The sequence below is a fragment of the Brassica napus genome, chromosome C9, assembly GCF_020379485.1.
Source record: "Brassica napus cultivar Da-Ae chromosome C9, Da-Ae, whole genome shotgun sequence".
NCBI lineage: Eukaryota > Viridiplantae > Streptophyta > Magnoliopsida > Brassicales > Brassicaceae > Brassica > Brassica napus.
The window spans coordinates 6352419-6380013 of NC_063452.1; the positions used below are offsets into that span (position 1 = coordinate 6352419).

The 27595-nt window shown below is 36.3% G+C and overlaps 5 protein-coding genes across 6 annotated transcripts; 1 reads left to right on the top strand and 4 right to left on the bottom strand.

Moving 5' to 3' along the window:
- Window positions 1-4183: 4183 nt before the first annotated feature.
- LOC106416112 (probable pectin methylesterase CGR3) lies at window positions 4184-6099 on the bottom strand. Of its 2 annotated transcripts, none has more exons than XM_013856945.3 (7): window positions 5879-6099; window positions 5410-5554; window positions 5286-5325; window positions 5146-5184; window positions 4690-5064; window positions 4562-4617; window positions 4184-4493 (listed from the first exon to the last, which is right to left on the bottom strand). In XM_013856945.3, exons 2-7 carry the CDS (start codon window positions 5530-5532, stop codon window positions 4341-4343), a joined length of 786 nt encoding a protein of 261 aa, XP_013712399.1. In that variant the 5' UTR covers window positions 5533-5554; window positions 5879-6099; the 3' UTR covers window positions 4184-4340. The 2 variants fall into 2 exon arrangements, with proteins under 2 accessions (XP_013712399.1, XP_048623813.1); XM_048767856.1 differs by having other exon boundaries at window positions 5410-5557; window positions 5896-5966.
- A 362-nt stretch (window positions 6100-6461) lies between these two features.
- LOC106412287 (receptor-like protein 57) lies at window positions 6462-7915 on the bottom strand. The gene has a single exon (XM_013853203.3). It carries the CDS (start codon window positions 7587-7589, stop codon window positions 6756-6758), a length of 834 nt encoding a protein of 277 aa, XP_013708657.1. The 5' UTR covers window positions 7590-7915; the 3' UTR covers window positions 6462-6755.
- A 6959-nt stretch (window positions 7916-14874) lies between these two features.
- Window positions 14875-16568, bottom strand: LOC106411654 (thioredoxin-like protein AAED1, chloroplastic). The gene is made up of 7 exons (XM_013852454.3): window positions 16203-16568; window positions 16061-16107; window positions 15864-15978; window positions 15568-15612; window positions 15413-15472; window positions 15232-15327; window positions 14875-15127 (listed from the first exon to the last, which is right to left on the bottom strand). The coding sequence occupies exons 1-7, from the start codon at window positions 16512-16514 to the stop codon at window positions 15002-15004; spliced, it is 801 nt and encodes a 266-aa protein (XP_013707908.1). The 5' UTR covers window positions 16515-16568; the 3' UTR covers window positions 14875-15001.
- A 4592-nt stretch (window positions 16569-21160) lies between these two features.
- LOC106413273 lies at window positions 21161-22066 on the bottom strand. Its single transcript, XM_048767609.1, has 2 exons — window positions 21396-22066; window positions 21161-21215 (listed from the first exon to the last, which is right to left on the bottom strand). The coding sequence occupies exons 1-2, from the start codon at window positions 22064-22066 to the stop codon at window positions 21161-21163; spliced, it is 726 nt and encodes a 241-aa protein (XP_048623566.1).
- Window positions 22067-24038: 1972 nt separating this feature from the next.
- On the top strand, window positions 24039-27595 carry LOC106413274 (glutathione S-transferase T3-like). The gene is made up of 2 exons (XM_048767859.1): window positions 24039-26982; window positions 27063-27595. The coding sequence occupies exon 1, from the start codon at window positions 25626-25628 to the stop codon at window positions 26529-26531; it is 906 nt and encodes a 301-aa protein (XP_048623816.1). The 5' UTR covers window positions 24039-25625; the 3' UTR covers window positions 26532-26982; window positions 27063-27595.

Consider the following 27595-nt stretch of genomic DNA (forward strand, 5'->3'; position numbering starts at 1 on the left):
CTGCTAAGAACCATCTGGTAAGAAACCTTGCGTTAATGATGTTCTTAAGACATGTGAAGCAACCTTTTTTTATTGTATTTTAATACGTCGCTAATAATCAGTCAGCTATTATTTGCTGAGAATAATTATTGAATACATTGCAAATAGCGCTTTATACTATGTGTTGTGTTATCCATCATTGAACTTCCATTTATTATTGCATTCACACATACATCAATAAATCTTAGTATTTTTTTTTTTTGAAAGAAAAAGTTTAATCTAGTATTGTATGCTTTCAAAAGCTTCCAATTCTGTATACATACAAATTGACCAAATTTTGAGCTTATTTGTTCGTTTCCTAGGATTTGAGTATATTAAATAACAATTTTATAAATTAATCGGGATAAGAAAGGAAAAATATCGTTGTGGACTTATTAAATAATGGTATTTTAGTGTCGTTAAATGATTAGCCTTTACGCGTTTCCGTCACCGCCGGACCGTCCCTTGTTATGACCATATCCCTTTAGAGACTAAACATGGCAATTAGAAATCACTATTTATACAAAAGCTGTGACATTATACGAAATTATCTTATCAGAAACTGTAACTTAGACTTATATAATATTTAATAAAATAAGATTAGAATGGTAAACGCAAAACTGGAAAACAAGCAAAATGAAATTCAAGAACAAAGAAAAACGAAGAGAGACAAGTGGGGATCCAATGTAATGCCATACCGACATCAAATCGCTTAAGAAATTGTATTGGCTCACTAAATTGATCTTGTATACGTATGTATACATTTATACTTTTATTTATACGAAAGGTGGTATATGCTCCCTAAACTCTAGTAGTCCCATGTGTTGGTCCGCCATTAATTTTTTTGTTCGTCTCTTTCTCCACTCATTTACGACAACATATTCAATGGGAACATTTTCATGCAAATTTAAGTTTTTACTTACCATGTGGTAATATCGCCAAGAGACTAACAATAATCAATATATGTAATAAATTATAATGTACATCGATCTCAATTTCAATAGAGGTACAGAATAAATCATGACGTTTTATGTTGTCAAAAAAAATGATGACGTTTCATCATAAATATGATTCCCAGTTGGAGTAAAATCATGGAGTTTTATGTACATGTTGAGCCAATTATATTCGCATACTTTGATAATCAATGAATTTGATGATTCCAGATGATAATCATGGGAAAATAAGACGACTATTACAGAATAAAAGTTCTACTAACTTGAATGATGAATATATCTGCATATAGATGTATATAATATTTATGAAACTATTTTCATTCTGAATATATAAAATTTTAAAATATGAAGAACAAAAATAGATGGAAATTTTTTATCATATATTTTGAATGATTTCATTTAAACATGGGATAATAAAAGAGTTATCTATTTACCCGGACATAGATTAATGATTAATAACTTACTTAATATTTAATCAATCCAGTTGAGTTATATTAATCAGCAAAATCAAGTGGACAAAATCAAAGCCAGTGGTGGTAGCCGTTGGTTTATAAGTTGTTGCTTATGCCCCCCAGATTTTTAGGCGACGTTTTCCGATTTAAGTTTGACCTCCAACTACCAACCAACTTAACTGGAATATTATTTGGTAGGTAATAGTCTAGTAGTATAACTTTTTCTCTAAAATAACAAAAGTTGACGTCAGAAAACTGATATTATTTCACACCCCATTTTGGTTTTTAAAATAATTAATTAGACGTTGTGATTTTCTCAGATTATTTTTCAAGATTTTATAAAGCTCAAATTGATTTAATTGGTGCGACCAAAATGGGTCCTCAAATAACAGCCCTTAATAATGATAAAATGCAAAACGACTCATTGAAAATACTCAATATATAGCATGTGAAATCATCATACCGATGAAGATGAAGCCATATATTTCGGTATTCATCATCTTGATTGCCTTTTCTGAAACAACCAAAAGATATCATATCAATTCATAAATGCAATCACATAATTAATACCACAGAACAATTTTAGATTCTGTATTTTGAAGGATCAAGATAGAACACCACATTTGTATTTTTTTTATCATAAAAAGTAGAGTTATTTTATCCCCTATCTTATGAGTTATTCGAAGAAAGGAAATAGATAAATATAAAAAGGATCCAAATAGCAACTGTAGTTTGGTACCATTACTTTATACCAAGATAGCATATTCTCAAGAATTGCTTTTAATGAAACTCATATTTTAATCAAAACAAGTACAACAAATTATTGTTGAACAAATCCTACTACGCTATTTTAATAAATACAAACGATACTATTTCTAAAAAAAATTGGATATGTCTGAGCCGTAAGTATATGGAAATATTTTAAAATTTGGTCATATATAGCTAAAGATATTAGAAAACAAACGATGTATACATTTTTATTGTTTTTTTGAAAAATATACATTTTTATTGTTACTAAATATGTTTTTATAAAATCATAGAGGAGGGGGTAGAGACGTGAGGGGAAGCACATGGAGATGCAGTAGAAATAGGGTTTAAGAATGCATGTGAAAAGTGTAGGTTATAAGACCCTACCCACCCCAAATCCTTTAATCAAACAAAAACATTTTGTGACAACCATCGTGATCTTTGTTTTTCCATTTTTGTTTTTTTTTTGTTTTTTTTTCGTCTATCCATCTAAACTGGATCAAGTGGATGGGTAGACGACGACAAAAAAAACACTATTCATGTTCCAAAATTTGTAAAAATGGGTCCCATTAAACACTCTTTAGAACCTGATATGTATTATGCATTTTTTCGTGAGAAATTTTCCAGTATTGACCTAAAAAAATTTTTGTCACAAATATAGATCTTAAAAATAAAAATAACCAAAATAGACTTAAATGTTTTATCAAAGAAGTAAATATACACTTATATCTCTAGGATTAATTAATCTAGACATTATGGTTTAGAGTTAAGGTGTGGAGTTTAGGGTTTAAAATTTAGAGTTTGGGGTTTAGGTATTAGGGTTTAGAGTTGAGGAGTTGGGTGCAAGGGGGGTGTATTGAATCTGAAATTTGAAGTAATTTGAATTCTAATGAGTTTGTAGATGATTGAATTAGAGAATTTGGTGTGATTTTTTTGTTAAAAAAACTCTAGAATCTCATCTAAAACAGTGACATTTGGATTTTTATTTTTATAACCAAAGGACTCCGCTTAAACATTCTATAAACAATTAAAGTACTCTAAAATCTCCAACTTAAATTTTGTTCAATAACAGTGGATTTCAGAGTGTTTTATGAAATGACAAGTTCAATAACATTGGATTTTTACGTGTTTTTTAAAATCCACGTTTGAATAACAGCGGATTTGTTATTTTAATACAAATCACTTGAAACTCTTAGTTGAATACACCGCCCCAAGAGTTATAAAAAAATTCATGGAACATGAATAGTGGTTGCTTTTTACATGTTTTATAAAAGTTTTGTCTATCCTCTATACAAATGTGATATATATATATATGTATGATCATATCAAAGCCAATAATAATTCAGATAAAAACTTTGATAAAATACAACTCCCACCTGCATTGGATACCAAGTTAACAAACAGTAAGGTCAACTTATGTTTATGTCTTTATACCAGTCTGTGTTTGTCCCTCCCCTCTCGTTTTCCATGTTTTTATCCCATGCTGTATTTTTGTTCATTAGTATATTTTTGGACAGATAGTTCAACTTTTGTAACCTAATAAAGATTGGATACAAATGGAATATGATTCATTTAGCAGCTATATATATCATAAGGTTAGCATGTGTAGTTCAGGCCGGCCCTGAAATGTCCAGGCTGTGTTTAGGCTCAAGTCAACAGATAAACCCCAACCTGATGTGTATCTTCGTATGAGAATGCCTAATGAAACGTGGGTGGGTCATTCTTACGCTGCTCATACATCATACATATCAAATAATCTAGTAACTTATGGATTTTAATATTGGGCCTGGTTTGTATAGCCAAATCAAATAGAGAGAGGAAACCAGGCAGGCATCTTCTTGATTTGTAGAGCTGTATCTAGCCTCTAATCTTAGCATCCCCTACTGTCTACGTGAGTGTATCAATTACTGATATATATAATGATCTCAACATAATAATATTCTTTTTTTGTCAAAAACAAAATAATATTCATAATTGATTTTGATAAACTTGATTATCTGATAATGTCATAGCTTAAATGAAACAAATGCAGGCTAACTTATTAAATTGTTGAGACTGTTACAACTCTGTGGAACTTTGTGTTTCTTTCTATAGAGGGAATAAGGCATATAACATAGAGGAGACATATCTGGTCTGATGCTTTTTCAAGACCAGTAATAACAATAATGTTCTAATGTAATGGTTTGAGGTGGAAGACTTGACAAGCTGGTGTGTATGAAATCTTGGAAGCTGCTTTTTCGAATTTCTTGCTCGCTGCTTCGTTTTCCTCTAGATTCGTCTGTGAGAAGAAACGGTTCCACCACGACGAGCTACGCATTTTAGCCTGCAAAAACCGCCAAATTGCATCAAGTTCACCCAAACTATCATTCATGAGAAGAACATGGAACTTACTGGTCGTCCAAACTTCGACAACTCTGCAACTTTAGCCTTTTGCTTACCAGGATTACCTATAATTGATGAAAGTTAGAATGGATACACATCTCTTTGGATACTTTCTGAAAGCCTGTGTTTTTAGTTACCTGCAAAGAGAAGGAGACCATCTGAAGCAACACGTGCAAGTTCAGGAACGGTCTTGTTCAAATACTTGGGTGAGAGGTAGTCCAGAGCATCCGAGACGATGACAAGAGAAAACGACTTTGACCGGTAAGGGAGAGGGAACTTGATGTCAGCAACACGCACAAGGCCTTTATGCAAAAGACTTTTGCAGTGAGAGTCTGCATCCTCTACATCGTACGGCTCAACACCCCATGCTTCAGTCTCTTCCTCCTTCAACAGAGTGGAAACCACAGAGCATGTCTCAGGACCCACGTGCAAGACTTTCCGCATGCTATCTCCGTACGCAATCTTGAGAAGAGGAATGGCTCTCTGAACTTCCGATGTGCAAGAATAGTCACCTGTAGAAAAAGTTGTGTTAAGACAAATCCATTCGACAGTTAATGCCACATGTATATTGTCAAATGAGAGAGAAGAAGTACCTGTGATCTTGCTGACTTCTCTGATACTTTTAAACATACCTGTTAATATATACATGATTCTGCAATTAGGGGGGATTTCAAGTGGTAAGCAATCACAAGCAAAAACGTAAAAGGGGCTGAAGAGAAAGAGAAAACAAAACCTGGACCACTGAAAGCATAACCAATGAGAAGGCATGCTCCCTGTTAATAAAAGAGAAAGGATTACACTTTGTATCATATGAAACAAGAATCACTTACAAGGAAGCAGGGGATGAGGATTCACACCACGAGAACAAGGCAAATAGATAAGAGAGGAGATGAGCGTGACTTTGAGTGCAAAGCTCCTACAAAAGGGAAGCTTCCACTATCTCCCACACGCCTCGTCGAACCTACTTGCCTTCTTGACATGACTCAAAGCTTTTCTTTAGTCCTTCAAATCATAACAAGATAAATAAATACACAAACCAATAATTAGTCAATAGAACCACAAAGATAAACGCCACTCGTTTAGCTCTATACAACAATCAATATGGAATCAATTTTAAAATACAGATCCATGACAAAAAAAAATTATAATCCCCAATCTGGAATGCAAATTACCAGCTTTTTCGTTGTACCATTTCAACAATAATAATAGCAATTAATCCACTGTGATAATATAAAATGTTATACATGAATAATCTATTAGAGACGCCAAACTAACTAACAATTGAATCCAAAACCAATCAATGAAGGAAATGTATAACTAACATACCTTGAATTGGCGATTTCGAATCGACGATGTTGGGATCCAAAGATCTCAGATCCGAGAATGTTCGTTCGTTCGTGTGTGGAAGCCTTTTAGCTAGAAAGATGATAATTTACTAGCGGAGAGCTTCCTATATCACACAGTGTTATTGTCAAGTAGCATCACGTCATATAATAAAAGAGAAAAAGGAAGCGAGAGTGCTTACTCTTAATACGCGGTCGTTTCTGTTCTGCGCATTTAACTAACAATTATAGACTTCTTGCCGTTTCTGCCGACACTTGCAAGTTGTGCAAGTTTGTTGGGCCTTTGCCAGATACTGTGTGGGCTTTAATCTGTGCTACTGCATGCATAAGATTTTTTTGATAATGGTTTTCCGAAAGGTTTCGTTTTACTAAGAGCAGAGCAGGCCCGCCAACTTATATTCTTTTGTAGAGTTCAAACTTCTAACGTTCCAGATAGAATTCTATTTTTGCCTTTCGATGATCACTGGATGACGTATTGATGTCGGGCGGTTCTTTGACTGGACTATCCACCAGCATACATCCAACAAAGCACAGTACATGTCAAGTGTCCTGTAATGGTCCCGACCCAATCCCTCGCCAATTACAGTTTACAAATCAAAGTTTCATGTCATAATAGAGTACAAGTGTAAGACAACATATACTCCGTATCCCATAAAAACCAGTCTTGCCTTTTTTGTTAATTACAAATCACATTTCTTTTAGGATAAGTTAACTAATACAAGGAGAAATTCCAAAAGATGAACAAGATTAGAGCATTAAATTCGCATTATAAATTCCCTATTTTGTATCTTTCGTTTTCTTTGTTAATTAAAAGATTTTTTTAATTAAAATATGTGGTTAAACCACAATTAATAAGATGATTAGTAATCAGGCATGGAGTGACTAATCTTCCCTTCTTCTTCCTCCATCTTCTTCTCCGTGACCTTCAACCATATACACACCCCCGTGAAGCTAACCACCAAGCTCGCGACTCCACTCCCAAGCCCAATCCCAACGATCGCCATCACCGACAGCCCCTTGCTCTTCATCTCCCCCAACGGGTACCCATACAGCTTCTTGTTCCCGGCGAACGAGCTCGAATTGAACCTCGGCGAGTTTCCGTTACGCGTCCCCAGATTCGCCGGGATCTGACCTGACAGCTCGTTGTCGGACACGTCGAACGCCGACAGCCTCGCGAGGGTTCCCAGCTGCTGCGGGATCACGCCGGAGAGTCCGTTACCGTGGAGATCGATGACGTTGAGGAACGAGCACCGGGCGAGCTGAGGCGAGATTTCGCCGGAGAGGCGGTTGGAGGAGAGGTTGAGAACCGCGAGGTTGGATAAGGACTGAATCGCCGGCGGGATCTCGCCGGAGATCTGGTTGGAGGATAGATCTAGCGACTGGAGGTTCGTGCAGTTGGAGAGGAGCGGGGAGATGGAGCCGCGGAGGGAGAGGTTTGTTAGGGAGAGTTTGTAGACTCTGCCGTTGTTGCAGGTGACGCCGTGGAGATAGGAGTCGAAGCCGGGGCATGGGTTGGAGAAGAAGGGTTTGGTCCAGTTGTGGAGATTGTTCGCCGGATCTTCTAAGCTTTGATGGAGATTCGCGAGGCACGCCTCGTCGTTTGGGTCACCGGAAGCTGAACGCCGCGCTGTTTCGAAAGTCAGGAGGAAGAGTAAGATTAACCGGTAACTAAACCGGTGGTGATTCGCCGGCATTGGATTTTTTTCAAATAGGTTGAAAAGGATGAAGATTTTCGCGTTAGTGTTTAATCAGAAATGAATTAAAGAAAAACGAATAAAAGTAAGCAGAGAGGAGACTGAAAACGTATCGCTGGGAAAATATTTTGTGCTTGTGAGAGTAGTGATCGTCTTTCGGCCGGGTATTAATGCGTACGTTAGAAGAGCTTCGGGCCGTGCGCACTATAGGGATTATACATGTGCGTATTCTCCATTTATTAGGAATAAATTAAGGAAAATGTAGTAAATGTTGTAAATAAAGAGAAAGATGAAATTAGTTGTTATTATTCATAACATAATGTGTCATTATATACAAGAGGTATAGACCGTCATAGATAAATGAAAAGATTACAAATCCTAAACCAATAAGGAAAAGAAAATCCTAATCATACAAAAAAAATGAAAACCATGAGAAAAATAAAAGTCTAAACCGTCTTTGTTCAGAGCATTCACTTAAACGGTTCATAACACTCCTCCTTGAATGTTATAATCATTAAGAGCTCGTAATACGCTTTGGATGTTGGTTCATTAAAACCTTACCAGTAAAACCCAAAAGGATAAAATCATGGTTAAGGAAAAAGAGTACAACACGTATTACTCCCCCTGATTTGTACCTCACTTAAAGTCTTTCAGTCGACGCATCCCAATCTGATGCGTAAGCTTCTTGAATGTATAGGTCGGAAGTGACTTAGTGAATAGGTCGGTTGGATTGTCACTTGAACGAACTTTTAGCACTTGGACCTCGCCGGCAGATTTGACACTCATCACTGAAACTTGAATATCTTGATGACCGTAGGACCAAATGACTTTGAAACACTTGGAAATCGAAGCTAACATTCATGTATAACTTCAGGCACGCGTCTAGATCTTGGAAGATGGGAATATCTAGCAATATTTGGGATATCGGTCAAAATTGGGTTTCTGAGACAGCTTGTCATGTCTCACAAAAACAGTCATATCTCAAGTTATATCATCTGGAATGACTTGATTCAAATTGGAGATGAAAGTAGACTCAAAGATCTTTCTCTGGACGCCAAGTCCATATTTTAATTCCATCTAGAAGGTCTTTTTTGATTCGCAAACATTTGACCTTCGTTTCTGTCCCGCGAATGGAATGTGTTCATACCTTGATTCCTTTTAAAGTATGACTGATCTTTGATCATTCTCTTCTCAGTCTCAAAAATACATTAGAAGATTGATATCTTTATCACTTAAGTGATAACGCTCCTCTTTAGGTATCTATCATTAAGTGTTCTTTGTTGCCTCGTTAAAACCTTAACATGGAAAATCCAATGGGACAAAAACCATGATAAGGAAAAAAAGTACAACTACGAAACATCATCATATTTCTCCCCCTGGAAGCATCATCTTAGGGAGATGTATTCTCATCACATATATAATCCTTTTAGGAATTGCTATAAGCATATTCTAAGAGAATAAACTTGTTTGATTGTGAGATAATCTCTTAGACCATTGGACTCTTGCCCATAACATTACTTTCACACAAGATCATATATTGGTCTATTTGGAATCCATGTCCAAATTTCCTTTTTATAGACAATCTTCTAAACATGTATATTGTACATACGAGTTATTCACCCTCTTCTTATAAAATTAAATAGTATGACCATTCATCTTATCATACAAAGTCACATCTTTCAATCATGAAAGAGATCTGTAAATTTTCCAATTTTATGGCACTTCATGAGTAAGAATTATTTCCTTTATATACTCAAAATACTATCGCGGTAATGTTCTCGAGAACTAGTATTTACTGCTTTTAGCAATCCAAATTCTTAGGAGTTTACTGCTTCTTGCAGTTTATATTATTTTGAATCATTGACATCATTGTCATTTTCCAGTGGCTTTCAATTCTTGCCAGACTATAGAAACTTGAAAGTTGATGCGTCCACCACATGATGATGTGTTTCTTATAACAATTTCAGGTCTTTGTGAGAAATTTTGTGCAACTACTCTTTTGCACCTCACAATTTTTTTTCATCATTTCATTGATTCTTTCACATAAGATCCATTTATATGCCACTGGTTTTACACCTTCAAGTGTATGGACTACTTGTCCAAATACTCTCTATTTCCAAGAGATCTGCATCTATTGATTCTTTTCATTTTCGGTCATTTATCATATTGTGTACACTTATCAATAGATGGTTTATGATCCTCATTCTCATCAACTGCTACATTGCATAAATATTTAACGACGTTGATTTGATATCGGTTCCATATTGTTCAAGACATGACATATCTATTTGAGATTTCTTTATGCTCAGGTACCTGAATTTCTTTCATGTCATGTTTCTATCTCTTCTTGAGATTCTTAATATTTATTCATCGATTCTGTCATTCTCATTCATGCTCCTTTTTTCGAGGATTATTATATTTGGAACCGATAGGTCTATCACGCTTCAGTTGATCTTTAGACTCATTAGCAGTTTGAAATTGTCCTTCTGGGACATTTATATTAGCTGGAGCATTTACAGCTGGTACTTGTGACTTAATCACTTTCTTAGGGTCAGTTAACGAGTCTGGCAACTTATATGTTAATTTTTGCAATAAAATTATCTCTATAGATTCATTTTGGACTTCTATTCGCGCTCTTTAGTCCGAGGATCAATGATAATTCATTTCAACACGTTAATTTTCCAGCTGATTATTTTATTCCCCTAATGTTGGATAGACTAACTTTGAGTCTTTAAATAAATCTTGTAAAATCTTCTAGATTTTATCATCAGTAGAGATTATATCCAACATATTCATAACCTCTTTTGAGGTCCCATCTTTTATTGATGTGGTGGAGCAACTACAACTTATCCAAATTTTCTAGATGGGGATCTTTGGTTTCTGACCCAAAACCAATTTGATGGGGAGAGTTCTTAATTACTCTTTGGCATTATGCGAATCAATGCTGCTGCATCTTACGTATAAACATTAGATACAATATGTTCATCATGTATCCTCACATGCATAAACTAATCATCAAAGGCTTGTGAATTCACCAGTATTACCAATTAGTCTCGCAAACATTAGGCTGCAGATCAATGACAAGGATACATGTGACCTTCTTGTCGATGCATTAATTATAAACATATGGTGGATGATCAGTCCACCAGTGGGTGATCAAGCCCACAACATCTCCTTGTATAAATAGACTCCAAATCTTTTTATTGGTGAAAACCGTATTCTTATATTACCTTATAAGCAAGCAGCATATAGAAGATCATTCGTAAGAATTTTCTGGTTCTTCAATGAATGTCTATATGTTATCTTTCGCATTATTAATAAACCGGGATGGCATAACCGGCTTGCAAACATTACACGTTCAGTAAACTTCTGGTTTACTATTACATTTATCTCCATTTTCTAATCATTGTGTAGTACAATACAATAGTTCCTTGGGTAATACTTGTGATTGAAAGTATTCAACATTTCCCTTTACTTATTGTCTCAACATTGTTAGATGTAAAATCCATTGGTTTTCTTTTATAAATGACTCCTCAAGTCTATTTTCAGTATGAACATACTTCTGGATGTTCCACTTACTAGGGATGTGAGATTCTCTAATTCTTCCCCTCGAGATGATAACACTACATTTTTGTCAATCTTGAATAGAATCTCAACTGAAAATCAACAACATACCCAACTTAAGGTCATGTGTTATATCTTAGATCCTTTTGATCTTTGAGACTTAGGAAAGTATAAGTTTTGTTCCCATAGGCATACATGTATCTGCTCTTCTAGAGCTTCCAATAATCTTGATACTACAAGACATTGTACTCATAATAATTTTCTTTCATCTTTAGATGGTTAAATCATATAATTTATTTTTATTACCATCTTTATTTTCTCAACTTCAAGTGAGAGTATGAGTTTTAAAAAGAAACTCTTTGGATCTTGACATTATATTAATAGCTCATTGTTTTTCTAAGTCTCAAGGAGACAAGATACAAGTATAAACTTCTTTAATCTCTTTTGTCTGTTGGACAACATTACTTGTTTGAATATGTATTCTCATCTTTGCATCATTAAATATTTTCCGACAAATTTTACTTTGAACTGAACATCCAAAGTAGTTGAATTATATTTACAGAGTCAAGGTCTTGTAATCTTTAGATGCAAAATACATAATGAGCTTTAGGTTATCACATTCAGGTGATCATACCTCTTTGGATTTGTTTTCCAAAACTTATGATTCTCTTAAGGTCAAGTCTTAAACTTAAAACTCTCACATATATATTAGTAATAATAATAAATTATCTCAATTTATATAAAAATATGTATAATCACAAGTATCTTATTATACCAAAAAATAGATAATACTCTATGGACTAGATTATTACTTTCATGCTATTTAACAAGGTTTAACCAATCAATCAATTTAGTGATTAAATTTCATATCACTTGTACCACCTTTCATACAAGTTATTTTACTTAATCAAGTTTTAGTTAACCTTGTTTTTAAAGCATAAAAACAAAACACTTATCTTAGAGAACTGCAGCGAATATGGGAGATGAGATATTGTTCGCACTCCTCAAGTATTATCTTCAATATGTCTCATCTGTTAATCTTAATTCATTTGAAATTTTGCTTATGACCATAGGGCATATATAGCACAATTGTTAGTACATTAAAATATATATATATGTATAAGGTACGTCCAAACGATTGAACTTTCTATATTTACCAATATACATATATATAAAATATTATAATATTTATTACACATTCATACCAATACCACATAATAATTACTTATCTCGATTGGAATGAAGATTACGTTGGAGAGTTTCAAAACTGAAAACGGAAGCCACATCAGAGACCACGGTCGGCAAAAATGATGAGAGATTTTGACCAAGTCAATAATCTCTAAGTAGGACTGTATGTTACTTTTGGAGATTAGTCGAGCATGCAATGAACGATGTGAAACAAATAAAACTAGACGTAATAGCAAAATTACGATGAATAATTAGACATGTAAAACATGACACCATAAATATAATATATCCTCTTATCTTGATATAGAACCTGAGATGGTCACGTAAAACATTGATGGCGTACGAGACATAGATGGTGTACGAAACGGCTTGATTAGGGTTTCTTATAAAATCTTTGTTTACACGGCTAGACTTTTTCCTCAGATGATTAGAGTTTCGTGCTGATAACGTGTTGTAAATAAAGAGAGAAAAAGAGAATTAGTTATTCTTATTCATAACATAATGTACCATTTATATATAGGGAATTACAAGAGGTATAGACCGTCATAGATGAATGAAAAGATTACAAATCCTAAACCAATAAAGAAAAGTAAATCATAATCATACAAAGAAAATGAAAACCACGAAAAAAATGAAAAGTCTAAACCGCCTTTGATTATGGCATTCAATTAAACGGTTCATAACAGTAAACAATACATGAATAAACTTACTAAAAAAAAACCAAAACAAATTATTTAACTCTTTTACTTGCATCCAAAATGAATAAAACTCCAATTTAGCTATGTGTTTAGTCAACTTTTAAATTGTTATTAACATACGTTTGATTAACAATTTTTTATATACCTCGGTGACAAAAAAAAAAAAAATTATAATATATATATATATGTTTGTGTTTACAGAAAAGTATGAGATTTAAATGGTTTGTTTGTGAATTAGAGTGTTTGATATATTTGTAAGTAAAGGTTCTATTTGTTAATTTTTTAAATTAATTTAAGAACGATTATTTTATACACGTTAGTCACTTTCAAAAATGTGTGTTTTCATCGTTTTAAGCATTTAAAAACGTTATAGGATATAGACCAAGGTTTCATGCTTAGTCATGTCACACCGCATTTCGCAATTTAATTGTATTTGTTTGACTGTGTTATGAGACGTAGGGTATTAACTACGGTATTATTTTAATCGGAGCGTCAAAAAGTATAATTCGACAAGCCTCTCTGTCTTTTCCTATATGAATAATTAAATATGAGATTTTTTAGTGAAGTATATTTATATCATGTGGGGGTTCTTATTAGAACGAAGATTGATATCTCTATACCAATCATCAAAATAATGTCGATTAGTTGAAGTATATGTTTTATTTTTGTTGGTCAGGATTGAATATATTAACATGTGATGCTAACAGTTCACTCACCTGTAACGCAGAGTTCAAATAAATACAAACGCACTACTGAAAAAGACAAACAAATTATTCCAATAAGATACCAAACTCTCGTCTTATCTTTCTTTACACTAAAAGAGACTTGTGTGGTTCAATCTATATTGTTGATACTATATCTAATTTACTAGATCAAGATCCGCGCCTTGCACAGAATAAACATTATATATAAAAATTATTTTATGTATTATATGTTCTTACATATTATGAAATAATAAATATATATTGAATAATTAAAAATCAGTAACTATTACATATATAATTAAATTGGTGCAAACGTATAAATCAATTTTATTAATCCAAACAATTTTTTAAAAAATTTGGTAGCATATGTAATTAAATTTAAATGATATTAACATACATAGTATATTTTTAATATTAATGTCTACTCATATGTGTTTTTGATCATGTGTATCTTTAATAGCAAAAAACTTTAAATTATTGATAACAAAATTTTCATTGTGGGATTAATAATTTTAGTAATTTATAATTTAAAAAAAAATTATCAATGTTAGTTCAAAACTTTTATCAAAAAAAATTATTCAAAGTAAATTTTGAAATTAAAATATTTATTTATTCAATATGGTTTATAGTTTAATTTAGAGTGATATATATACATATATATTTTAAATTTTAATGATTAATTAAATTAGACTTTTATTTATATGAATGTAATCATTTGTATTTTGTCATAAGAAAAATTTAAACCATGGATCGTAAAATTTGAGTGTGAAACTTTTAACAGTTTTAGTAATTTATAGTCATTTTTAAAAATTTAAAATATAACATATATATACAGAAAAATCTAAATTTTTATAATATGGTTATTGTGATTTTCTTAAATTATTTTAATAGTTTAAAATTAAACAAATTTGATAGAAGATACATAATTTTTTTATCAGATCTTTATTATTCAAAATCATTAATTGTCATATATACTTTAACCACATTAGGAAATTCCGTAATCTTTATTTAAGGAAATATAAATGACATTAATAATGAATTTATGGTTAGTTTAATAAAAAGCTTATTATATAATTAGATGAACCAACATATTTCTCTAATAATTCTAAGAATCATCTTAGCGATGACATGTGGCTACAAAAAAAAGTTGTAATATTTCACAAATAATATATAGGGGATTATCTTAAAAAGACATATAATCTATAATTACACAATAATTTAACCATTAAACCAAACCAGAGAGACTTTGGTACAATGTTCAAGCAACGGTGGCTTTGCTTTGGCAGCAGACATTGAGGACATCATCTAGAGATGGATGATCTCCGGTACCTTCGTCTTTTCGACCATACAATAGCTTATTGCCTTTGAAAACAAACGTACCTCCCTGAGAAGAAGAAAACGGAGAAAATGATCAAACAAAAAAGGTAAACAAAGCAGACATGCTTTATCTGTTAAAAAACTTGTCTTGCGAAGCAGTAAGAAACAAACCTGTTGCAACACACTGCTTCTGTCTTCAGGAGTGGCTTTTATTGTGTAGTTCTTTGCAGCTTCTCGTATCTCGTCAAATCGTGAGAAGATTTTTTTCTGCATATCCAACAAAGTTGCTAAGATATTCAAAGGTAAAATACTAATATACAACCAAACATAAAAATGTTGAGGCGGTTCGTACACTAGCTGGATTGAAGAAAGTGCGGCCTAAACCGTAGTATAAACCAAGAACATCATATGCCTGCATAATTAAGAAAGAACAAAAATACCATTTCAACACAAAAAGATCATCATATAAAACCAAGACAGCTTTGTAAATTTTCTTATTTGCGTTACCTTGCGCTCAGGATCCGCGTAAAGACATTCCATTGGAAAAGGTAACTAAAACAATGAAAACAAATACTGTTAAGATTACCTCAGTTGACTAATAATGAGTTGTGATGGTGAACTGAACACAAGCATAATGCAATGCCACAAACGTTAATTAGGATTGTTCTGTAACCAACCACTAAGCTCTACCTCTTTTTATCAATCTTATGAATATACGCATAACATACATCCAAAGAAAAAGTAACCATAGGGTACTGCGACAGTGTATGCATTCCAAGAAATCAGGCAGAATAAAAGATTACCCGAGTTGCAAGTATACGAGCCTTGTCAGGAGTTCCAACACCAACAGCAACCAGTTTAACACCAGCCGCATCAAACCGGGGTTTCGCCTCTCTCAATGCAGTAGCAAGCTCCCAACTTTCATATATACACAAAAAAATTAAATTCATGAGAAAGATTTTGCAAGCGTTCTTTTAAAACGTATTCAAATCTAATTTACCAGCAAACGCATCCGAAATGCCTCAAAAGCACAACAGCAGAAACTCCCTGCGTATTCAAAAAAAAGAAAATCACAAGAACTCGTTATATGCATGTCTCAGATTCGTTTTCTTGGATAACAAGTAATTAGCAAAGATACATACATCGTTCTGATCCAAGAGATTGCTGAACTTCACTGGCTGGCCTGAAGCAGTAAAGATTGAGACATCCCCGAGGATCTCGCCGATATCTTCTCTGTAATCAGCGACGGGGTCAGCGACTCCCGTGGAAGCTCTCGCGAGAACAACACGAGGTCTAGAGATCGGGGAATTGGATTTTAACCTGGCGAAAGGAGCAGAAACAATGGAAGATGAAAAGTTGGATAATGATCGAAACAAAGGTTTAGAGCAGATGGGAGAAACAGAGGAACGAAGAAGCTGAATGGAACTTGGAGTTCGTACAGAGAGAATCGCCATTGTTTCAGACAAGAAACCTGATTAAAGCAGTTTTGCGATGGGAACAAAAAGGAAGACATGAGATAGAAAAAGTACACACGTGGCGAAGAAAGGACCGAGTAAGTAATGAGCCCATTTAAAGCCCATTTGTATTGGTCCAACTTACTTCATGAGTTCATCATCGATCTAACTCGGTTATTCATTCGGTTTATGTTTAGTTCAACTAAGGCCCATTAAAAGAGATATACCATGATTGATGAAAAAAAGAGTTAAAACATATGATTTTTTGTTAGTTGTTAGTTGTTAGTTGTTACACTTACACCCAAATCTCATATAGCTATTTTCTTCACATTAGTTGTTACAATTACACCCAAATCTAATGCAGCTCTTTTTCACATCTTTCAAATGGTCACAGAACATTTCCCCGGAGATCAATCCCTTATCTATTATTCCCTCCGTTTCAGTTTAAAGATCGTTGTAGAAAAAAAATTTTGTTTCAAAACAAGTGTTGTTTTATGATTTCAATGCAAAATTTATTAATAAGATTTTCCTGTTTATTTTTCTATTGGTTGAAATATGGTTAGTTATATGGGTAATAATTTTTTATTTTGAAAATGTACAAAATGTTGTGAACAATAGGGGAAATCGTATCTTTATTACTCAACCAAAGTGTTCCCTTATATAGGGGTTACAAGAATCAGATAAAAGGAAAGTGTACAAATCATTATCCTAAAGGAAAAAGGAAAACCTCTTAAAGATAAACATGAAGAGATAAATAGAAACTATCCTAAGACTAAAGTCGGCCACTCTCTCTCCATGGGCCACGGTTTGGCTATTTGGTTACTAGCAATCCACATTGTTCATAACACTCCCCCTTGGATGCTAGAACCATATGGGCTCGTATCATGCACGATGTTGCCTCGTTAAAACCTCTCTAGGAAAACCAAAAACCCAAGGTGGGAAAAATGGAAACCGTAGACAGGAAAAAGAGTACAACGCATGACACTCCCCCTGATGAAGGCATCACTGAAGATCCTTCAGCCGGCGCATACCTATCTGATAAACCAGCTTCCTGAATGTTGAGGTTGGCAGAGACTTGGTGAAAAGGTCGGCTGAGTTGTCGCTGGATCGGACTTGAACTACTTGAACCTCCTTTGCCATCTGCAAGTCGTGGGTGAAAAAGAACTTGGACAGGATGTGTTTTGTCCTGTCTCCTTTGATGTATCCTTCCTTGAGCTGAGCAATGCACGCTGCATTGTCCTCGTAGATGATCATTGGCTCCTCCTTCTCTTGTCCCACGGCCAGACCACCCTCTTTTAAGACATGGCCGGTCATGTTCCTCAACCAAACAAGCTCACGGCTTGCCTCATACATGGCTATGATCTCGGCGTGATTAGATGATGTAGCAACTAAGGATTGCTTTGTTGAACGCCAGCATATTGCGGCTCCACTTTGTGTAAACACATATCCTGTTTGAGATCTAGCCTGGTGTGGGTCAGATAAGTACCCAGCATATGCATATCCGACCAAGTTCTCTCCTGGCCGGTTGGTGTAGAACAAACCGAGATCTTTTGTTCCTTGCAGATACCTGAACAGATGTTTCACTCCGTTCCAATGCCTTAAGGTCGGACATGAACCAAATATAGATAGTAAGCTCACGGCAAAGCTTATGTCCGGTCTAGTATGACTAGCTAAATACATTAAGGCCCCAATGCCACTTAAGTAAAGCACTTCCGATCCGAGTGCTTCCTCGTCCGGTTTCTTAGGTCCGAATGGATCCTTTTCCAGGTCTAATGACCTCACGACCATAGGACACGGCAAGGGGTGTGCCTGGTCCATATTGAATTGCTTGAGTATCTTTTCTGTATAAGTTTCTTGATGCACAAGGATGCCATTTTCTTTATACTCAAACTGTAATCCCAAACAGAACTTAGTTTTCCCTAAGTCTTTCATTTCGAATTCTTTCTTTAGACACTCAACCGTTTGGGAAATCTCTCCAGAGGTTCCTATTATATTCAGGTCGTCCACATAAACAGACATTATAACATAGCCCTTGCTGTCGAATTTCTTTATGAATATACATGGACTTATTGGATCATTCTTATAACCCTCTTTGGTTAGGTACTCGGATAATCGGTTGTACCACATTCGACCTGATTGCTTTAAGCCATATAAGGCTTTATTCAGCTTAATGCAATGTTGTTCTCGAGAACCTTTCTTATCTTTGAGCTCAATACCCTCTGAAACTCTCATATGTATTTCATTATCCAGTGGTCCGTATAGGTATGCAGTTACTACATCCATTAGGCGCAAATCAATGTTTTCTTTCACGGGCAGACTGATTAGATATCTCAATGTAGTCGCATCCACCACAGGGGAATAAGTTTCCTCATAGTCTATTCCTGGTCTTTGTGAGAATCCTTGTGCTACAAGCCGTGCTTTGTATCTCACTACTTCTCCTTTCTCATTTCTCTTCCTTACAAAGACCCATTTGTATCCCACTGGTTTGACATCTCTAGGTGTCAAGATTATAGGGCCAAAAACGCCTCTCTTTCTCAATGATTCTAACTCCACGTTTATAGCTTGTTTCCATTTGATCCAATCTGATCTTAGCATGCATTCTTGTATGGACGTGGGTTCTAGATCCTCATCTTTATCCATGATCTCAAGTGCTACCTTGTATGCAAATAAATCATCAACGTTGATATCTTTTCTGTTCCATTGTTTTCCAGACATTACATGGTCTATAGAGATCTCTTGGTTGTCCGGCTCTTGTGTCCCATGAAGTCCAGTGTCCCGGACCTCACTTTGAGGGACGGTCGGATCATCGGGTGTGGTCGGTACACTCGTCTCAACCGTCATGGTCGGCTCGACCGATCCATCTATGTCCTGGACGGTTTCCTTGATGCTCTCGGATCCAGCACCTTTCTTGGATTTCCGAGGCTGTTTGTCTTTGGAACCAATTGGTCTGCCACGTTTTAGACGTTGCTTAGACTCTGTAGCCACTTGACATTGTCCATCTTGGACGTCTAATCTTATAGGTGCATTACAAGCCGGGATATGTGATATTGTCACTCTATTTGGGTCAGCAAATGTATCTGGCAGTCTATTAGCTAGCTCTTGAAGATGTATTATCTTTTGGACTTCTAAATCACAATCTTTAGTCCGAGGATCTTGCCAAGATGTTGATGGTCTAAACCATTCTAACTCTTTTGTTATCAACCGACTGTTATCTCCCCCTAAGGACGGATATGTGGACTCATCAAACTGTGAGTCTACGTATCTGGCTTTAAACAAATCACCGGTTGTTGGCTCAAGATATTTTATAATACTTGGGGATTCATATCCTACGTATATTCCCATCTTCCTCTGCTGTCCCATCTTAGTTCTCTGTGGTGGAGCAATTGGAACGTAGACGGCACATCCAAATGTTTTGATGTGGGACACGTCTGGCTCATGACCCGTAAGTAATTGGGATGGTGAATATCTATGCTCACTAGACGGCCTGATGCGAATCAGTTCCGTTGCATGTAAAACTGCATGTCCCCATGCTGATACCGGAAGTTGAGACTTCATAAGTAATGGACGGGCAATCAGCTGGATACGTTTAATGAAGGATTCGGCCAAGCCGTTCTGTGTATGGACATGTGCCACAGAGTGTTCTACTTTTACTCCCATGGAAATACAATATTCATTAAATGCCTGGGACGTGAATTCACCAGCATTGTCTAGACGTATAGTCTTAAGAGGAAAATCTGGAAAATGTGCTCTCAGCCTTATCATCTGAGCAAGCAGCCGTGCAAAGGCTAGGTTCCGAGTGGATAGTAGACATGCATGCGACCATCTGTTCGATGCATCAATGAGGACCATGAAGTATCTAAACGTCCCACAAGGTGGGTGTATTGGTCCACATATATCTCCTTGGATCCTTTCCAGAAAGTTTAAGGTTTCTTTATTAACCTTGGCTGGTGATGGCCTAGTTATGAGTTTCCCTTGTGCACATGCTGCACATGTGAGATTTCGTGGGATCACTCCTTTGAACGTGTGCCCTTGCGAATTCATCATCAATTTTCGCATCATTCCTGTTCCGGGATGGCCAAGCCGGTTATGCCATAAAGTGAATAGCTCGGAGGCATTTGCCTCGACCATACTGATCCTTGCATAGTATAGACCAGTAGACATTGTGGGCATAGTTTCTAGGATCTTTTTATTGCCTTTGGAGATCAGAGTTATGTTAAGGAATTCTTTGTTTCCTTCTTCCCATGTTTCAAGGTGGAAACCATTCAATCTTATATCCTTGAAACTCAATAAGCTTCTTCTAGAGCTTGGGGAATACAAGGCGGTTTTGATCTCTAGGTGAGTGCCCTTGGGCATCATCACATAGGCCTGGCCGTGACCTTCAATCAGGCTGGCCTCCCCCGCAATGGTTTGTACCTTTGCACTTTGCATTGTGAGATTCATAAAGTACCTTTTGTCTCTAAGGATTGTATGACTTGTGCCACTATCCACCACAAGTATACTCATCTCATCATTCATTTCTATAAATAAAACTTTCTAAACTTTAGAGACTTTATTAAATCTTTAAAACTCTTATTATAAATGTCATTTCATAAAATAAAAACACCAAATCAGAGACATAAAGCAATAAGACAATGTGATTCGAAAAACTAGTCCTTTAGACAGTCGGATGTCTCAAAATCCATTTGGTCATCTTTGTTGTCCCTGTCGGATTCATTGTCAGCATCATATCCATATCCTTTGTCATCATGACCGTTTTCTTGGATCATGTTTGCCTCCGGATTCTTGTTCTTGAGACTCTCTTGATAGAGTTCGCACAAGTGTTTCGGAGTTCTGCAGTTCTTGGCCCAATGGTTGTCCATCCCGCATCTGTGACACAATGACTTGGACGTGTAAGATGGTTTGGATATGCCACCTCGTCCACGGCCATATCTCCCTCGGCCCCGACCGTAATTGGAACCACGACCACGGTTATTGTGGTTTTCTTTTCGGCCGGTTGAGTAGTTGTCTCGACCGTTATGATTGTCACGCCTACGTCCCCTGTACCCACCACGGCCATGACCGTATGGTTTCCTGTTGTCTTGGGTGTAGTAGGTCTCTTTGGGATCTTTCTTTTCAACCTCATGGGCTTCGGGTAATGGTGCTGTCCCGGCCGGTCTAGCTCCACTATTCTTCATAAGAAGCTCATTGTTTGCTTCGGCCAAGAGTAGACATGAGATCAGATCAGTATATGTGGCAAAATCTTTTGTTCTATATTGCTGTTGCAACACAGAATTCGACTGATTAAAAGTCGTATAGGTGTTTTCAAGCATCATCACATCGGACACTTCTTCACCACAAAGCCTTAGTATGGATACTATCTTGAACAAGGCTGAGTTATACTCATCCACCGACTTATAGTCCATGAATCTGAGATGCATCCAGTCGTGCCTTGCCTTTGGAAGCAACATCATCTTTTGGTGATCATATCTGTGCTTTAAAGCATTCCAAAGATCCAATGGATTCTCAATCGTCATGTACTGATCCTTAAGACCTTCAATGAGATGATGGCGCATAAAGCTTATGGCCTTGTATCTATTCTTTTCATTCTCATTGTTGTCCTCGATGATAGTATCACCGAGTCCCTTGGACTTTAGACTAATCCTTGTATCCAGCGCCCACTGCAAGTAATTGTCTCCGGAGAGATTAAGGGCTGCGTAGTCTCTGTTTGCTATTTTCGACATCTGATTCACATTATCATGCAAGATTTTAGATTCATAATGTGATCACGTGGCCGCAGGATATAAGCAAGCTCGGCCACAACACGTCTTATGCATTTATGATGTTCAAACAATACTATTCGACCATGGTGCTATCAATCATGAGCCACACGGCCCTGCAGGTTTACTAATGCAATCAACCTAAGCTCGTGTGATCTATATGCTGGCCGATCTTGTTTTAACCAATTGTGAATGCAATATCATGTTCGGATTTATGCAAAACGATTTAAACATTCTTATGATCCCTAGGGTTTTCAATCTTTAAATTCTATCAACTTATGTTTAAGGTTTCAAGGCCTTAAGTATTTGTATTTAATTCAAGCAATCTAATCATTCATAAACCTCAAATCAAATCAGAAATCAAAACAATCAAGATCAATCTTAAAATCGGACACTAGTTTCTTTTAGGGTTTAGGGTTTTCGATTCCTTGATTAGGGTTTGCCATGTTTCAGATTTAATCAATCAACATACAATCATGTTCTAATTTGAATCGATTTATGTTTCTAGTTTAGGAGATTGAGGATTTTAATCTTAGGGTTTCTTTTAGGGTTTCATCAAGACATTGTTTCCATAATGATGGAATTAGGGTTCTTATTGTTCTAGGTTCTCAGATTGTGTTTATACCTTTGTTTCGTAGGGGATTTAGAACCGGACCACCTGAGAATGGATGAAACTTCGAGCTGAGATGATCAGACGCTTGCTGCCTCCTATCGGGTCACGGATGGAGTCGATCGCGGGCTGGAGGTGTCTCGGCTGCGAGCTGTTCGGGGATCGGATCGTCTCGGGTCGGTCGCGGACTTCGGGTTCGATCGCGAGCTGGATTGCGGTCCTTCTGATCTGAAACGTGATCTGAGAAGCTTTGGGATTCAAGATGGATCTCCTGAGTTCTTGGATGAACTAAGAACAAGATTAGGATTAGGGTTTATGTTTTGGGTCGCCGGTTTAGGCTTTTAGGTTTCGATTTTGGTCTCAGGGTTCAGAGGCTATCGTGCTGATAACGTGTTGTGAACAATAGGGGAAATCGTATGTTTATTACTCAACCAAAGTGTTCCCTTATATAGGGGTTACAAGAATCAGATAAAAGGAAAGTGTACAAATCATTATCCTAAAGGAAAAAGGAAAACCTCTTAAAGATAAACATGAAGAGATATATGGAAACTATCCTAAGACTAAAGTCGGCCACTCTTTCTCCATGGGCCACGGTTTGGCTATTTGGTTACTAGCAATCCACATTGTTCATAACACCCAAATCTAATGTAGCTCTTTTTCACATCTTTCAAATGGTCACAGAACATTTCCCCGGAGATCAATCCCTTATCTATTATTCCCTCCGTTTCAGTTTAAAGATCGTTGTAGAAAAAAAAAATTGTTTCAAAATAAGTGTTGTTTTATGATTTCAATGCAAAATTTATTAATAAGATTTTCCTGTTTATTTTTCTATTGGTTGAAATATGGTTAGTTATATGGGTAATAATTTTTTTATTTTGAAAATTTACAAAATTAAATGTTTTCTTAATCTGTGTACATGAACCTAAAACGACAACTAAATTGAAACGGAAGAAGCAATATAAAAGAGCATTTTGAATAAACAATTAATAAGAACTTTGACTCACCACAGATTTTCTCGGTAATCTTAACGAACGGATTTAATTACCAAAAAAAATTACAACAATTATCACTAGTTCACATTGCATATTTTGTTAATCCAATATAACATAATCCAATAAACAGTAGACAACACTAGTGTTGGAATAATCGTAGTGTTGGAATAATCGTATCCCTTGATCCCCGTAAGCCATTTTTGTGTGTTTGCAAATACCTTTTCCAAGATTGGTAACCGTTCAGATTTTATTTCGAGACAAGAGCTCTCACATCAGTGACATCACTTGTTGCAATGAGCATGGAGAATTGTTCATCTTCAGCCGCAAGTAACAGGATAAACGTGTATTATTGGACAAACAAACAGTTAACAGTTAAAAGAAAACGATTCACTTGTCAAATCATCCCTTTCTTTTCAATCATTCATCATCCACACAATAAAAGAAACCAAGGACTAAGAGCATCGGTATCGGGGGTCCTTAGGTCCGTCCCATACGTATTAATGGGTTGAATATAAATGAAAAAAAAATTAAAAGAGAGTGGGACGGGCCTTAAGTAAGGGCTGTTCGGGCTCGTCCCGTCGACGACGTGGCAGCACGGGAGTGGCCGATTCCATCTGTGTTGTTCGCGTGTTCTTCTCCTCGAGGAATCCAAAATCCAAAATTAAAAAAAAAATTCGAAAGCTCGAAGGCGATTGCGATGGCGACGGCGAAGCCTTGATCTCCAAATCCATCTCTTCAAATCGAAAGGCAACCCTGCGTCTTCTCTCTTTCACTGGAGTTGGAGATCGGTATTATCTTCGCTGGCGAGGTCGCAGCTTCCGGCGTCGTTTGATCCCTCGATCCTTCTCCAAAGCTCAATCCACATCGGTTCGCTTCCGTTCCAAAACGACGAGAAGCAATCCTCCCCAAAACCATTGAGAATCGTCCCAATCTTAACAAGGTATGTTTTTCAAGTCCGATCTGATTTTGGAAATTTTTTTAGGGTTTTCTAGAAATTCGAAGAATAAAATGGTATTTATCCGAGTGTTTGTTAGATTCGATGGGAAAAAGATATAGATTCATTGGTTTGAGAACAATTGTATAGTTGCTAGGGTTCGGCAATTTATGATAGTTCGTATAGATATCCGCAGCTTTCTATGGTTCGATTGTATGATTGTTTCGTTGTAGCTTGTGTGATTGTTTCATGTTGATTGTATGGTTGTTCAAATTTCTAAGTTTGGAGCTTTAGTATAGATTTCTATGAACAAATGTATGATTGTTTCGTATAGATTTCTATGGTTTGAGATCAATTGTTTAAGTGGTTTAGAGTTTGATTTGTCTGCAAATTCGAACCCGTGAAAATAAGCTCATGTCATTTGTATAGATTTGATTCGTATAGACTAATAATTTAGAGTTTGATCCGTAAAGATTTAAATATCTCATGCCATTTGTCTTGATTAGCTTTTTCATGAGACTTTGCATTTTCCATAGTTTATAGAGTAATGTTTATTAAAATCTTGCAATAGTAATGCAGTGAACTGATTGTTTCTCTGTCTTCTGTTAGACATTTAAGCCACTGATGTTTTAAAAGAAAGTTGATAGCTTTTTAGTTGTGTATTAAGTTGGGATTAGACATTTCTTGTTCGGAGTTGGCCATTAAGGCGGTGATGTACTTTGTAGTCTTCACTTCCTCCTATTTAAATCTCTTCTCTTTTCTATCTTCTATCATCTCATTAGTCTTTTTCCAAGAAATCTCTTATATTTTGTTACTGTTATGGATCCAAACAATCTTCCTAGCAAGTCCTCTAGCTACGTAGGACTACTTCACAGTCAACAAGGTAGCGTGTTCCATGAAAACTTTCCTTATGAAAGTTTTCATTCTAGTGTTAACTTCGGAGAATCACAGCCTTTTCCGGCTTTCAGCTCACAACAATCTCAAGATGCACCATTAGAGCCACCAGTACAGACACCAGCTGCCCGTGGTGTAAGGCGCAAATGGAATCCAGCAGATGACGAGGTGTTGATCAGTGCGTGGCTTAACACTTCGAAGGATGCGATTGTTGCAAATGAGCAGAGGTCGGGGGCCTTCTGGAAACGGGTTGCTGCTTATTATGCAGGAAGTCCCCATGGAAGAGAGGATGGTGGGAGAGAGCACGGTTGTTGCAAGAAGAGGTGGCACAGAATTAATGAAGATGTTAACAAGTTCTGTGCCGCATACTCGGCAGCAGAGCGAGAAATGAGAAGTGGTGAGAGTGACACTGACGTTCTGAAGAAGGCACATGACATTTTCTTCTCTGATCAAGAGCACAAGTTCACACTTGAACACGCTTGGTGTGTGTTGAGGTTTGAACAGAAGTGGCTCAGCCTCAACACACCCACGACTGGTGGCATTTCGAAGAGGAAGAATGTGGAGGTAAATTCCCAAACATCTACCAACGAAGGCTTCGTTGATGTTGAGAGCAGGCCCGAAGGTGTCAAGGCTGCTAAGGCTAAAAGAAACACGGGTAAAGGGACCACTGTGGCTGAGATTGCGACCGTTTGGGAAATGAAGAAGGACAATTTGGTGAGGAAGGAGAGACTGTCGAGGCTAGCAATACTAGACACTCTCCTTACTCGTACTGAACCATTGACTGAGGCGGAAGTAGTTGTGAAGAATAAGCTCCTAGCCGAGTTATTCTGAAAAAAAAAAATCAAGAAGAAGATGTCTCTTTATGTATGATATTTTTAGTATGCTCTATGTTCTTGTTTGATGTATGTTCTATGTTCTTGTTAGGTCCATGTAGTCCGGTTTCCTTAAATGAGTTTTTATTAATGAATCATTTTCTTTAAATGTCTTCGCTCTAAATATGTGTATGTAATTTAAATGTCGACAATGTATGCAGGTTAAGTTAAAATGGGACATTACAGCTATACGCAACCATCAGAAGAGGAGGATTTATTTGGAAACAATGAGGACAGTGACTACAGCGAGACGGATGATCTCATACGTTGTGACCAAGCTGAGTTAAGCTTGGAACGTACTCAACAGGTTCACTACCCTCCGCAACCGGAGGTTGAGTTTGGTTTTCCGCAGGTTTGCTATTGTGGTGCTACGCCACTGCTTGCAACGTCTAACATCAGGCAAGATCAAGGTATGTGGTTGTTATTAATTTACTTGCTTATGTGCTAGTTTGTGTATGTGTTTAGCTGCTTTTGCTTGTGTGTGAAACAGGCAGAAGATTTTTCACTTGTGCGAACAAAGACGACGGCGAATGCCATGTCTACAAATGGTGGGATGAGGCGCTGATGGAGGAGATGAGAGCTAGAGATATCCACGTGCTTCAGCTAGGTGAAAAGGTAGAAAGCCTAACCCTTTTGAGTGACTATGACACAGAGCAGAAGATACGAAACCTAGAGAAGATTGTGGGTGATATGGCTAAGGAGAAATCTTCTTTTAGTTATGGGTTTGAGTGTTTTATAATAGGCATAGTTGTTCTTGTTGTTGTAATAGGCTTGGTGGTTATGTTTGGATAATTTTAACCGGCATGGTTTGGGTGATACTGAAAAAAACTTACTAGTATTTTTTATATAGATTCAATGTTATTTCAAAAATGCGCCAACATAGGGTGCAATAAAATGATATGTGTAAAACATAGGGTGCAATAACATATGTTTAGTACCTCAAGAACCGTGCTTATTCAGAACCACGATACGGACACGAATGTGCCACCGAGGCAGAGATCATACAAGCTGCGACACTAGCCA

Excerpts from the sequence above, each read along its gene's own strand:
- LOC106416112 (XM_013856945.3), bottom strand. The coding sequence starts at position 5,532 with ATGTCAAGAAGGCAAGTAGGTTCGACGAGGCGTGTGGGAGATAGTGGA. Across the intron at positions 5,185-5,285 it reads TTATGCTTTCAGTGGTCCAG|GTATGTTTAAAAGTATCAGA; the intron begins GTTTTGTTTTCT and ends ATATATTAACAG. Across the intron at positions 5,065-5,145 it reads AGAAGTCAGCAAGATCACAG|GTGACTATTCTTGCACATCG; the intron begins GTACTTCTTCTC and ends CTTTTTCTACAG.
- LOC106413274 (XM_048767859.1), top strand. The coding sequence starts at position 25,626 with ATGGATCCAAACAATCTTCCTAGCAAGTCCTCTAGCTACGTAGGACTA.
- LOC106413273 (XM_048767609.1), bottom strand. The coding sequence starts at position 22,066 with ATGCGCCATCATCTCATTGAAGGTCTTAAGGATCAGTACATGACGATT. Across the intron at positions 21,216-21,395 it reads AAACCATCTTACACGTCCAA|GGACAACAAAGATGACCAAA; the intron begins GTCATTGTGTCA and ends TGAATCCGACAG.
- LOC106412287 (XM_013853203.3), bottom strand. The coding sequence starts at position 7,589 with ATGCCGGCGAATCACCACCGGTTTAGTTACCGGTTAATCTTACTCTTC.
- LOC106411654 (XM_013852454.3), bottom strand. The coding sequence starts at position 16,514 with ATGGCGATTCTCTCTGTACGAACTCCAAGTTCCATTCAGCTTCTTCGT. Across the intron at positions 15,613-15,863 it reads CTCGTATACTTGCAACTCGG|TTACCTTTTCCAATGGAATG; the intron begins GTAATCTTTTAT and ends TCATTGTTTTAG. Across the intron at positions 15,473-15,567 it reads ACGCGGATCCTGAGCGCAAG|GCATATGATGTTCTTGGTTT; the intron begins GTAACGCAAATA and ends TTAATTATGCAG.